The sequence below is a fragment of the Salmo salar genome, chromosome 15, assembly GCF_965601325.2.
Source record: "Salmo salar chromosome 15, fSalSal1, whole genome shotgun sequence".
Taxonomy (NCBI): Eukaryota; Metazoa; Chordata; class Actinopteri; order Salmoniformes; family Salmonidae; genus Salmo; species Salmo salar.
The window spans coordinates 102,853,404-102,867,652 of record NC_138305.1 but is presented as its reverse complement, the minus strand read 5'-3'; the positions used below and the strand labels follow the sequence as shown (position 1 = coordinate 102,867,652).

At 45.4% G+C, this 14,249-nt stretch overlaps 1 protein-coding gene across 2 annotated transcripts in view; it reads right to left on the bottom strand.

The window, feature by feature from the left end:
• Positions 1-14,186, bottom strand: part of p38b (mitogen activated protein kinase p38b) — a 28,618-nt gene extending 14,432 nt beyond the window's left edge. Inside the window, exons 1-6 of one of the 2 annotated variants that reach the window (XM_045695164.2) lie at positions 13,784-14,186; positions 6,510-6,639; positions 5,806-5,864; positions 894-1,005; positions 575-604; positions 115-162 (exon numbers count right to left, since the gene is read on the bottom strand). In XM_045695164.2, the coding sequence (XP_045551120.1) occupies positions 115-162; positions 575-604; positions 894-1,005; positions 5,806-5,864; positions 6,510-6,639; positions 13,784-13,902 (498 nt within the window). In that variant the 5' untranslated portion in view covers positions 13,903-14,186. 2 annotated transcript variants of the gene reach the window in all.
• Between the last annotated feature and the right edge of the window lie 63 nt (positions 14,187-14,249).

The following is a 14,249-nucleotide window of genomic DNA, read 5'->3' as shown; positions in this document are numbered from 1 at the left end:
CCATTTCATAAGGGTGTGCTTGGTTTCCCCCTCAGGCAGACTGTCTGATATTCTTGTCCGGACTGTTCAGGATGAACAAAGTTTGAATGAGTGGGCCAATAATAAACGCCTTACCTTCAGCTCACAGTCCTCATTCACAGCCAGGTTGCTGGGTTTCAGGTCCTGAAGAGCGATGGCAGACAAGACATTAATAGTATTATTATTTCTATATTATTACAGACTACCTACATGAGGCCAGATCTGAATGTGCTTTCTCAATTGGGTCTAGATTCTCTCAAACCAACCCCACTATCTGTAGAAGCGCTCCTACAAAACTTCTACAAGACTAACTCAATCAGATCAGTTCTTTCAAAACAGCAGTTCTGAATCATTGACTCGGTCAAAGTACAAAACAGGGGTACCGTTTATGGTTTCACTTCCTCTGTGGTTTATAGTGTTTGAATAAGGAGCGAGCCTGGGCCTGAACCTGCCATGTGGAAGTGAACCAAATTGTCAAACTAACACAAGACACAGGGTTGTCATCTGGGAAGGGCTTTTTCACAGTGGGCTGAATCAAACAGGAGTGGAGACTTACTCTGTGAATGATATCTGCTGAGTGGATATACTGAGGAGAGAGAGGTGAAGGAGAGCAAAGGCGTTACATTAAATCAACATCATGAATCATAAGTTTGTAGCTTTTAGGTACATCACAGATGGCAAAAATTACAAAATCATGACTTCCTTTCAACAGTTTTGCCTGCTGGGAATGTACACAACACTGGTCAACAACTGTGAATGGCAGTTAGTTGAAGAATGTTTAAAATCTCCAAGCATGTCGTTTCACCTTTAACCCCCAGAGTATCTGGTAGATAAGGAACTGTCTGTCTGTGTGTGTGTGTGTGTGTGTGTTTCACCTTTAACCCCCGGAGGATCTGGTATATGAGGAACTGCACATGGTCATCTGTCAGCTTCTGACACTTGATTATGTTGTTGAGGTCTGCCCCCATCAGGTGGGTCACCAGGTACCTGCCAATCACAACCAGACATAGGCTCAAACTAAACACCTCCCCTGTATTAACAAAGATGGTTTAGTACGAAGATATGTAGAAATTGCTTCTCCAATAGAAATCCCCGATCACGTGTCGGCAATGTCATGGCGACGTTGGCCAACCAAGCTCATGCGCAAAACCACGTCATCTGGCCTAACGGTCGACTTGCACCGAACGGCGCAGGCCTTCAAAATAAAAGGCACTTCTTCGATATAAAGTTGGTTCTGACGAAAATGAAAATGTGCCAGTTTGTCACTTTCACGAGGTTGGAGTTATGACCCGTGTTCAGCTCCCGAAGACATTATAACCCGTGTTCAGCTCCCGAAGACATTATAACCCGTCTTCAGCTCCCGAAGACATTATAACCCGTGTTCAGCTCCCGAAGACATTATAACCCGTGTTCAGCTCCCGAAGACATTATAACCCGTGTTCAGCTCCCGAAGACATTATAACCCGTGTTCAGCTCCCGAAGACATTATAACCCGTGTTCAGCTCCCGAAGACATTATAAACCGTGTTCAGCTCCCGAAGACATTATAAACCGTGTTCAGCTCCCGAAGACATTATAAACCGTGTTCAGCTCCCGAAGACATTATAAACCGTGTTCAGCTCCCGAAGACATTATAAACCGTGTTCAGCTCCCGAAGACATTATAAACCGTGTTCAGCTCCCGAAGACATTATAAACCGTGTTCAGCTCCTGAAGACATTATAACATGTTCAGCTCCTGAAGACATTGGCTCCAATCTAGGTTGTGCATTTAGATTTCGAAAAACGATTGAAAAAAATTGCAAGCATTCCCGGAAGTCTTGCGTTGTTGCGCGTCTGGGTTTAGAAACTGTGGTATTAAGGACATTACATCAAAGTTGGATCAGCCTGTAGTGTGGGTTTCCACTTTAATTTTGAGTGTGACTCCAAATCCAGACCTCCATGGGTTGATAAATTGGATTTCCATTGATTATTTTTGTGTGATTTTGTTGTCAGCACATTCAACTATGTAAAGAAAAAAGTATTTAATAAGATTATTTCATTCATTCAGATCTAGGATGTGTTGTTTAAGTGTTCCCTTTATTTTTTTGAGCAGTGTATTTTCCCAAAACTCTTCATTATATTTGTTTCACCCATAGACACATACATTCACCTGTTTCTATAGACGGGTGGGTTGACGACGTCACCACAATAATGCGCGTGCAAAGAGTTAAAAGGCTGTATTTTGCCTGAATGGTCAGATAGATGGTAACAATGACAAGAAACTGCTGTGCTGTGAATTGTAAATGTCTCGTTTCAGATAGAACTCTCTTGTTTTGACTGATATCATGTCTATGCTAATATGGCTCAAATTTGCTAGCTAGCTAACCAACAACCATAACAATGTATTTGAGAGACAACACGTGTTTGTGGACAAACGCATTGAAGTTTTCACAAGAAATATTTGCTAATGAAATATAGCTCACAAGTTGTCAATAACCCTTTGATTGTAAACCGTGTTCGTTTTTTGCCAGTTGAAACCGGTTGAGCGGCTGCTCCCCAGACACACATTCCTCCTCCTCCTCCTCCTCCTCCTCTCTAGAAGCCACAGCAAGGCGAGCCCTCCACGAATAGAATGGCATTAAACAAAATACAGGTCCATTAAACCCACGTATTTTTGCAATTCAAATCTAATCCCATAGTGGATTAAAACAGCCCTAAACAGTGGTAAAGCACTTCTGGAGGGAAGGAGGAAGAGGAGCCAAAACATACAGGAGGAGCACATGGAGGTTTCAATCAGAGTGAGGGAGGGCGAGAGAGAGATGGCATGAGAGAGAGGGCATGAGAGAGAGAGAGAGAGAGAGAGGGGGGTGTATAAATAAGGTACATAAATACTGAGCTCTCATCTGTGTTGATCCATTCCCTCCCTCCCTCCCTCCCTCCCTCCCTCCCTCCCTCTCAGGGGTAGAGGAAGAGATATGGACAGTCCTGTGAGTCACATATTTTAGAAGCTGTTTGGGCGAACCACTGATACAGCACCTCTGCATAACATATCCCATCTTTTTCCTGGACAGCAGTTTGTGTTCCTCCGTCCTGCAGGCGTATGTTGAACACAGATTATAAGCATGAGCTGAAAATAGCCTTGATTCCCTTTTGATCATTCTGTGTGAGCAGCTTCTTCCACTGCAGCCGTTTCACATCTCTCACTCTCCACCCTCCCTCCAGACCCCTCTCTCGCTCCTCCTCTACCCTCCCTCTCTCCATACGCTTCTCTCTTCTCTACCCTCCCCTCCCTGTGTGGCCTGTGCCCCCCCACCCCCAATTCCTCTGTGGTACAGGGTGTTCATCTATGTGGGACAAGGGGGCAGCTGAGAGTCTGAGAGAATACTTCAGTTACCCCTGCCTATGAATGGTGGAGCTGCCAGAAAGGTAGCCTGGTCCCAGATCAGTTTATGCTCTTCATTGCTGTCATTGTCAAGACAAACATGGCAAATAGCACTAACAGACACACCCACCAGAGGGAAAAGGCAACCTGTAGGGCAGCACTGACTCATTAGCTGAACAATGTCCTTTTCTCACTGACTTCCAACATCAACAAACCATAACTGCCTGAAGCCAAGGCAGTCAATGAGGAACTATTAGCAAGGTAAGGAAGGGAGATGGTCACCGGGCAGTACTACCGGGCAGTACTACGGGCGACACCGACTAGTCACAGGCAATGTTCCTTCAAATAAATGTCAGCACTGAGCAAATTTCAGGTCTTCTTAAGCACAAAATTCAGTGCAACTTCCAGCACCTGTTTACTGTGAACACTGAAGCTGTACCCACTTTAAGTTTCAACAATGGCCACGTAGGCTACTGTGGCTATTTTATCATAATATAGGCCTACAAGAATGGCCTACCATCAAAAACAACAGAGAAAATGCATCCCATAACATTTTAACATGGAACTAGGTGTTCTATCATTCAGCCTACAGTAGCAGCCAATGTGTGGTGTTCAATGTAGACCTACATTCCATAAGAGTTTTGAAAAAGAACACCCAGGGCTGGACATGAACCTGTTTATCTACATTAACCTGTTTATAAAGACAAGGAGGCGACTGAAAATGTTTTTGTGTTGTATGATGCAAGAAACCACTTCACAAAATCAAATGCATTATTATTCCCATACCATTATTACAGAGAATTAGACAAATGATGCTACACTCTGCCTATTGGCTACTTAGCTTAATCAAGCCTGTCTCAAAATACAACACTGCCCCTTTAAGGGCTCCCGAGTGACACAGCAGTCGCACTGCATCTCAGTGATAGAGGCGTCACTACAGACGCTGGTTCGATTTGGAGTCCCATAGTGCAGCGCACAATTGGCCCAGCATCATCCGGGTTAGGCCGTCTTTGTAAATAAGAATTTGTTCTTAACTGACTTGCCTTTTTTTATTAAAAACTAGCCGACTCCCTTTTCAAAGACGTCAAGAAATGTACACGTTTTGTGCTCTTGTAGGAAGCAATCACTCCCCTTTTATTTAACTAGGCAAGTCAGTTAAGAACAAATTCTTATTTACAATGACGACCTAGGAACAGTGGGTTAACTGCCTTGTTCAGGGGCAGAACGACAGATTTTTACCTTGTCAGCTTGGGGATTCGATCTTGCAACCTTTCGGTTACTAGTCCAACGCTCTAACCACTAGGCTACCTGCCGCCCCGTAAACAGTCAAGTTCAAAGCAAATGGCACAGATCCATATAAGGGCTCCTGAGTGGCGCAGAGGTCTATGGCACTGCATCTCAGTGCTTGAGGCGTCACTACAGACACCCTGGTTCGAATCCAGGCTGTATCACAACCGGCCGTGATTGGGAGTCCCATAGGGTGGAGCACAATTTGCCCAGCGTCGTCCGCCGTAGGCCGTCATTGTTAATAACAATTTGTTCTTTTAACTGACTTGCCTATTTAAATAAAGTAAAAATAAAAAACATATGGCAATGGTCTATTTGCATATAGTCCTACTGCAGCTCTGACTGTTTATGCCGCACTGGTCTGTGTAGAGTACGGGCCGAGTAGTACAGTCTGTGCAGAGTACAAGCTGAGTAGTGCAGTCTGTGTAGAGTACAGGCAGAGTAGTACAGTCTGTGTAGAGTACGGGCAGAGTAGTACAGTCTGTGTAGAGTACGGGCAGAGTAGTACAGTCTGTGTAGAGTACAGGCTGAGTAGTGCAGTCTGTGTAGAGTACGGGCTGAGTAGTACAGTCTGTGTCGAGTACGGGCTGAGTAGTACAGTCTGTGTAGAGTACGGGCTGAGTAGTACAGTCTGTGTAGAGTACAGGCTGAGTAGTGCAGTCTGTGTAGAGTACAGGCCGAGTAGTGCAGTCTGTGCAGAGTACGGGCCGAGTAGTGCAGTCTGTGTAGAGTACAGGCTGAGTAGTACAGTCTGTGTAGAGTACAGGCACTCACGCAGCTTAGAGGGAACATTGTTAACAGGTAGTACTACTGATAATAGTCACAGGTACACAGGAGCTTCCCAGGCAGAGCAGGACTTGTTTGATCTCTGCTGCTGGGAAAATAAAGACACTGTGTAGGCTACTCTTTATGTCGGAAGTGAGGCAATGATCCACCGTCAATAGGCATTGGCTGAGAGAACGACCCACCGTCAATAGGCATTGGCCGAGAGAACGACCCACCGTCAATAGGCATTGGCCGAGAGAACGATCCACCGTCAATAGGCATTGGCTGACAGGAAAATATGAAGGGGTAATAAAGAGATATTCAGTATATAAAGAAAACAGCTAACGATAGACCTAAGAGTTAACTCAACTCACACATCATTGAACTCCTCCAGACTAGTAGCAGGTGTGAAAACATCTAGAAGGCCGATCACCTGAAATACAGAAATGCCAACGGTCAAGTTAATAATCCAACAAGGAACGAGGAGTGTATCAGCTCTCCCAATGACTTCCTGACTCCACAAGGAGTTGGTTTCAGCAGAGAGGAGCATTGGAACTAGAACAATAGAATAGTTCAACCAACATCTTCATACAGTTGATATCTCAGTCAGCAGCACAGTTGTATTCAGTAATATGATTCATGTAGTCAACATAGTTCTGCTGCTTTTAAAAGAGAGGAGAGAGCGAGACGGACAAGAGAGAGCGAGCGAGACAGACAGCGAGAGACAGTGAGAGACAGCAAGACAGAGAGGGCAATAGAAGACTTAAGCCAACATCATCCTAGAGATGATATTCAAGCAGTAACATAATGATTCAAGCAGTAACATAATGATTCAAGCAGTAACATAATGATTCAAGCAGTTACATAATGATTCAAGCAGTTACATAATGATTCAAGCAGTAACATAATGATTCAAGCAGTAACATAATGATTCAAGCAGTAACATAATGATTCAAGCAGTAACATAATGATTCAAGCAGTAACATAATGATTCAAGCAGTAACATAATGATTCAAGCAGTTACATAATGATTCATGCAGCAAAAAAAACGTTGTGCAGCTTTTGAGACAAAACTCACATTCTCATGCTTCATGTGCTTGAGCAGCCGTAGCTCTCTGTAGGTTCTCTTGGCGTGGATAAAGGACTGGAAAGGCCGGGAGAGCTTCTTCACAGCGATCTTCAGACCCGTCTTCTGATCGTACGACGAGCTGGAGAAAACAGAAATGGATTACTTTATTTCAACTACAAGAGGTGGATATTAGTCAACATTATCTAACAAAGCTGCACCCATTCTTCTTCAATACAAGTAGTGATAGGATAGTTCAAAGTACTGATCTAATAGAAATCAAAACGTTACGCACACGATATTCACAAACAGTAGGCTCTCTCAGTGACCCACCGTCAATAGGCATTGGCCGAGAGAACGACCCACCGTCCATAGGCATTGGCCCGAGAGAACGACCCACCGTCCATAGGCATTGGCCCGAGAGAACGACCCACCGTCCATAGGCATTGGCCCGAGAGAACGACCCACCGTCCATAGGCATTGGCCCGAGAGAACGACCCACCGTCCATAGGCATTGGCCCGAGAGAACGACCCACCGTCCATAGGCATTGGCCCGAGAGAACGACCCACCGTCCATAGGCATTGGCCCGAGAGAACGACCCACCGTCCATAGGCATTGGCCCGAGAGAACGACCCACCGTCCATAGGCATTGGCCCGAGAGAACGACCCACCGTCCATAGGCATTGGCCCGAGAGAACGACCCACCGTCCATAGGCATTGGCCCGAGAGAACGACCCACCGTCCATAGGCATTGGCCCGAGAGAACGACCCACCGTCCATAGGCATTGGCCCGAGAGAACGACCCACCGTCCATAGGCATTGGCCCGAGAGAACGACCCACCGTCCATAGGCATTGGCCCGAGAGAACGACCCACCGTCCATAGGCATTGGCCCGAGAGAACGACCCACCGTCCATAGGCATTGGCCCGAGAGAACGACCCACCGTCCATAGGCATTGGCCCGAGAGAACGACCCACCGTCCATAGGCATTGGCCCGAGAGAACGACCCACCGTCCATAGGCATTGGCCCGAGAGAACGACCCACCGTCCATAGGCATTGGCCCGAGAGAACGACCCACCGTCCATAGGCATTGGCCCGAGAGAACGACCCACCGTCCATAGGCATTGGCCCGAGAGAACGACCCACCGTCCATAGGCATTGGCCCGAGAGAACGACCCACCGTCCATAGGCATTGGCCCGAGAGAACGACCCACCGTCCATAGGCATTGGCCGAGAGAACGACCCACCGTCCATAGGCATTGGCCGAGAGAACGACCCACCGTCCATAGGCATTGGCCGAGAGAACGACCCACCGTCCATAGGCATTGGCCGAGAGAACGACCCACCGTCAATAGGCATTGGCCGAGAGAACGACCCACCGTCAATAGGCATTGGCCGAGAGAACGACCCACCGTCAATAGGCATTGGCCGAGAAAACGACCCACCGTCCATAGGCATTGGCCGAGAGAACGACCTACCGTCCATAGGCATTGGCCGAGAGAACGACCCACCGTCCATAGGCATTGGCCGAGAGAACGACCCACCGTCCATAGGCATTGGCCGAGAGAACGACCCACCGTCCATAGGCATTGGCCGAGAGAACGACCCACCGTCAATAGGCATTGGCCGAGAGAACGACCCACCGTCAATAGACATTGGCCGAGAGAACGACCCACCGTCAATAGGCATTGGCTGAGAGAACGATCCACCGTCAATAGGCATTGGCTGACAGGAAAATATGAAGGGGTAATAAAGAAATATTCAGTATATAAAGAAAACAGCTAACGATAGACCTAAGAGTTAACTCAACTCACACATAGGTGTCATCCTGAAGCAAGTTGCTGCAGCCAGGCTGACATTTTACAAGAAGACACAGAGTGGAAAAAACATTTAAAAAGGCCCAATATTTGCATGAAACCAGATGAAGTGAAGCAAGAGGTGCTGAAGTGAGAAGGAAAACGAGACGTCAGCAGAAGTGAATTGTAATCTCTCAGCAGACTGAGGCTATCCCCCAAACGGCACCCTATTCCCCTCAAAAGGCCACTTCATATCCATGTTGTCTGGCCATGGAGAGTCTGAATATAGAGAGTCTGACTGACAGGCTAGGGGAAGAGGAGCATCGCTAGGGAATGTTCAATAGTCTTTTCCTAGAGTCCTCTTGTCCTCTCTCCTGACACCCTCTCAATACGCTATCAGCAAATAAAATCCAATTATATTTGTCACATGGGCCGAATACAATACCTTACATTGAAATGCTTCCTGACAAGCACTTAACCAACATCGCAGTTCAACAACAAAAAAAATTGTTAAGAAAAGATCTACTAAATAAACTTGAAAAATAAAATTAAAATTGGAACAAAATTGCAGGGGATCAATGTAAATAGTCTGGGTGGCAATTAGATTAATTGTTCAGCAGTTTTATGGCTTGGGGATAGAAGCTGTTAAGGAGCTTTTTGGGGCTAGACTTGGCGCTCCGGTACCGCTTGCCGTGCAGTAGCAGAGAGAACCGTCTATGACTTGGGTGACTGGAGACCTTGATAATTTTTTGGGCCTTCTTCTGACACTGCATAGTATATACAGTTAACGGCGGAAGTTTCCATACACTTAAATTTAAGTCATTAAAACTAGTTTTTCAACCACTCCACACATTTCCTGTAAACAAACTATTGTTTTGGCAAGTCGGTTAGGACATCTACTTTGTGCATGACACTAGCAATTTTTCCAACAATTGTTTACAGACAGATTATTTCACTGTATCACAATTCCAGTGGGTCAGAAGTTTACATACAGTCAATGTACTGTGACTAAACAGCTTGGAAAAGTCCAGAAAATGATGTCATGGCTTTAGAAGCTTCTGATAGACTAAATGACATCATTTGAGTCAATTGGAGGTGTACCTGTAGATGTATTTCAAGGCCTACCTTCAAACTCAGTGCCTCTTTGCTTGACATCATGGGAAAATCAAAAGAAATCATCCTAGACCTTCACAAGTCTGGTTCATCCTTGGGAGCAATTTCCAAACACCTGAAGATACCACGTTCATCTGTACAAACAATAGTACGCAAGTATAAACACCATGGGACCACGCAGCCGTCATACTGCTCAGGAAGGAGACGCGTTCTGTCTCCTAGAGATGAACGTACTTTGGTGCGAAAAGTGCAAATCAATCCCAGAACAACAGCAAAAGACCTTGTGAAGACGCTGGAGGAAACAGATACAAAAGTATCTATATCCACAGTAAAACTAGCACTATATCAACATAACCTGAAAGACAGCTCAGCAAGGAAGAAGCCACGGCTCCAAAACCACCATAAAAAAAAGACACTACGGTTTGCAACTGCACATGGGGACAAAGATTGTACTTTTTGGAGAAATGTCCTCTGGTCTGATGAAACAAAAATATAACTATTTGGCCATAATGACCATCGTTATGTTTGGAGGAAAAAGTGGGGGGGCTTGCAAGTGGAAGAACACCATCCCAAACATGATGCACAGGGGTGGCAGCATCATGTTGTGGGGGTGCTTTGCTGCAGGAGGGACTGGTGCACTTCACAAAATAGATGGCATCATGAGGAAGGACAGTTATGGGGATATATTGAAGCAACATTTCAAGTCAGTCAGGAAGGTAATGCTTGGTCGCAAATGGGTCTTCCAAATAGAAAATGACCCCAAGCATACTTCCAAAGTCGTGGTAAAATGGCTAAAGGACAACAAAGTCAAGGTATTGGAGTGGCCATCACAAAGCCCTGACCTCAACCCTATTGAAAATTTGTGAGCAGAACTGAAAGTGTGTGAGAGAGCAAGGAGGCCTACAAACCTGACTCAGTTACACCAGCTCTGTCAGGAGGAATGGGCCAGAATTCACCCAACTTATTGTGGGAAGCTTGTGGAAGGCTACCCGAAACATTTTACCCAAGTTAAACAATTTAAAGGCAATGCTACCAAATACTAATTGAGTGTATGTAAACTTCTGACCCACTGGAAATGTGATGAAAGAAATAAAAGCTGAAATAAATCACTCTCTACTATTATTCTGACATTTCACATTCTTATAATAAAGTGGTGATCCTAACTGACCTAAGACAGGGAATTTTTACTAGGATTAAATGTCAGGAATTGTGAAAAACTGAGTTTAAATGTATTTGGCTGAGGTGTATGTAAACTTCCGACTTCAACTGAAAGGTCCTGGATGCCAGGAAGCTTGGCCCCAGTGTAGTACTGGGCTATACGCAGTACCCTCTGTAGCGCTTTACGGTCAGATGCCGAGCAGTTACCATACCAGGCGGTGATGCAATCGGCCAGGATGCTCTCAATGGTGCAGCTGTAGAACTTTGAGTATCTGGGGACCCATGCCAAATTTTGTCAGTCTCCTGAGGGGAATAGGCTTTGTCGTGCCCTGTTCACAACTGTCTTTCGTGTTTGGACCATGATAGTTTGTTGGTGATGTGGACACCAAGGAACTTGAAACTCTCAACCCGCTCCACTTTAGCCCTGTCGATGTTAAATGAGGGCCTGACGGCCCCCCTTTTCCTGTAGTCCACGATCAGCTCCTTTGTCTTGCTCCCGTTGAGGGAGGTTGTTGACCTGGCACCAAACTGCCAGGTCTCTGACCTCCTCCCTATAGGCTGTCTCATCGTTGTCGGTGATCAGGCCGACCACCGTTGTGTCGTCAGCAAACTTAATGGTATTGGAGTTGTGCTTGGCCACGCAGTCGTGGGTGAACAGGGAGTACAGAAGGGGACTAAGCATGCACCCCTGAGGGGCCCCAGTGTTGAGGATCAGTGTGGCAGATGTGTCGTTGCGTTAGAGGGAAGTGAGGAAAGCATTGCAGGAGACAAACACCTTTGATCTCATCATGGATCTTCTCCTCCAATGACTGGCTGCATCAATGCTTGGTATGGCAATAGCACCGCCCTCAATCGTAAAGCGCTACAGAGAGTTGTGCCGACAGCCCAGTACATCACTGGGACCTCTATCAGCCGGCGTGAAAAGAAGGGCCGGAAAATCGGCAAAGACTCCAACCACCCAAGCCATAGACTATTTTCTCTGCTGCCGCACGGCAAGCGGTACCGATGCATAATATCTGACACCAACAGGCTCTTGAACACCTTCTATCCCCAACCAATACGAGTGATAAATAGCTAATAAAATATCTAAAAACAGACTAAGTTAACCTTGTATCTTTATTGACCTTTCTCTATGCACACTCACAGGGCCCTACACACTCACATCACTCCAACACACACAAACACTCACTGCATCATTTGCTCACTCACACATAATATGCACATACATTTATACTGACTCTACACACCCGCACACCCACTCACATGCAAAGTGCTGCTACTCTGTTTACCTTATATCCTGTTGCCTAGTTACCTTACCCCTATGCATATCTACCTCTATCACTCCAGTATCCCTGCATATGTAAATATGGTATTGGAACGGACTTTTAAAATATTTCCTGTATATAGTATGCTTACTTACTTTATCATGCATTTCTTATTTCTTAATTCTCGTGTGATTTTTTTCTAGTAATAGATTGTTATTGATTATTGCATTGTTGGGTTTTGAGTTTGCAAGAAAGGCATTTCTGTACTTGTGCATGTGACATTACAAAACGTGAAACAATGCTCTCCTCTATTCCTCTGACTTATTGAGAAGATGGCAAGGAGAGGGAGGACCTGAGGAATCCAGGATATTTGAGATTCACCTTGGCTGACTGACAGACCGGGAGGGAAGTCTCCCGCTCACTTCCTCTCTCTTTGAATCTCTCCTAACCACAGTCAAGAGCAGTCAGCTGCCAGCCTGGATCGGTTTGGTCTCTCTTGTCAAATCTATTGCGGTCATTGACAATTCCACAGGAAGTTGGCAAGAGAGCCAAAACTGTTGTACACACTCACAGAGCAGAGGTGAATAATTGTTTGTGATGAAATAGTTGCAAGACCAAGGAGGTCAGGAGTCCCCAGGACACACCAAACAAACATTTAGATAAAGTTGTATGTATGTGAGCTTCGGTGCACACATATAAAATGTCCCTTGGTCTGATATCCAGTTCCCTTTTTAAGCCTACAGTAATCCCGCCATCAAAAAATGAGCCCACTGCCTAGCAGCAGCACAGCAGTCACTTCCTGCTCTGGGGAGAACAACAACAACTATATGTTTACTCAGACACCAACCCAGCAGATGATAATAATAACATAGTCGGTATTACGTAAGACAGGGTACTACAAGGGTAAGACAGGGTACTACTCGGGTAATAAAGGGTACTACTGGGCCCATTTTCATTAACTAAAGGTTAAGGAAACCTCTGAATATACGATTGTTGAAGGATTACCCTGTCCTGTTGTTGCCTAGCAGCAGAAGTATTACAGGAGCCTGTATTGGTGCAAAACAAACTAGGCTAACATGACAATGGAGCTGGCAAAAGCACTAACAGATGTGGGACCAGCAAGTACTTCACTAAAAGTGGATTCAAACGGGGAAACATGGATGTCAAAAGTGTAAAAAAGGGCAAGAGGTTAATAACTTGCAGTTAAATGTCCTTCATACAGAAACACACACCATATCTTGTTTCCTCAACTAAGGAACGCGTAAAGACAGACAGACCCTATCCCCTTTCTTCAACATCTAAGGAGCAAGTCCAGACAGTAAACCAGTGAGCCATGTATCCTGGTTAGAATAATTAGTCCTATTCTGGGCCTGATGAGTCATCATAACATCATCATGGCATAACTCTGAGCAGGTTTAACAACAGATGGAATTAGCCAACTTTGGGTTGAAAATGCCTCCGTTGCCCAACCCGCTGGATAAACTATTAAATAACATAACAGAAAGTACACGAAACCAATTACCGATACGACCACACGGAGTACTTTGCAACTCTCTTTGTTGCTATCAATTTGCATAATATTTTCATAGCTTTAATACGTTTAAATGTAATGTTGCTATTCGGATAAACTATACAAGTATCTGGCTACATTTAAATCGTGCACGTAACTAGCCAACTTTGTAGCTGGGACATTGCAGCATTTCACATGGCAACATTTTATCGAATGGTGAGTCTAGTTAATGTTATGGGACTGTGAGGACAGACTGGTTCGCATGCTCCGCTCTCTGGCACAGTTGGAGAAACGATAGGGCCTTACGGCCGGGCATCGCTCTATTCTGAATATACCAGCCGGGAAAGCTAACTTTAGCGTCTATCTATACAGGCCTATAGAAATTAATGGCTACATTGGTTAGCTCTACGTAGACATAAGACAACAAAAAAACGTGACTTACCAAACTGATCCGTAGGCCCCGGAACCGACTGGAGAAAGGGTCTGGTAGCGTTCTGGTACCTCCCAAATCGTCTTGGTCACCTCCTGCCGATAAAACGTAGGTCTTTCTTTCTGCGACATTCCTGCAGAACAACCCTCAAACTGCAAGTTGTGACTTCTCCTTTTTCTTGGTCAAGGGTGGCAGCAGCTAGACTCGTGCAACTAAAGTAAGTTCGCTAACTAGTTTAAGAAAATGCTGTAACCTCTGGCTAGCTAGTTCGTTGTGAGCGAGGTGCAAAATTCTTGAAATTCTGCACGTTTTAGGACGGAAAGAGTTTGTTGAGAAAGCGTTTCTAGTTACTCCATTCGCGTCTGGGCTCCCGGGATTTCACAATGTCATCTACCCAGCGCGCCCGTTTTCCTCTGCTGCAACAACAGAATGTCGCGAGATCAACTCCAAATCTCGAGCAACTAAAAGGACAAACCAG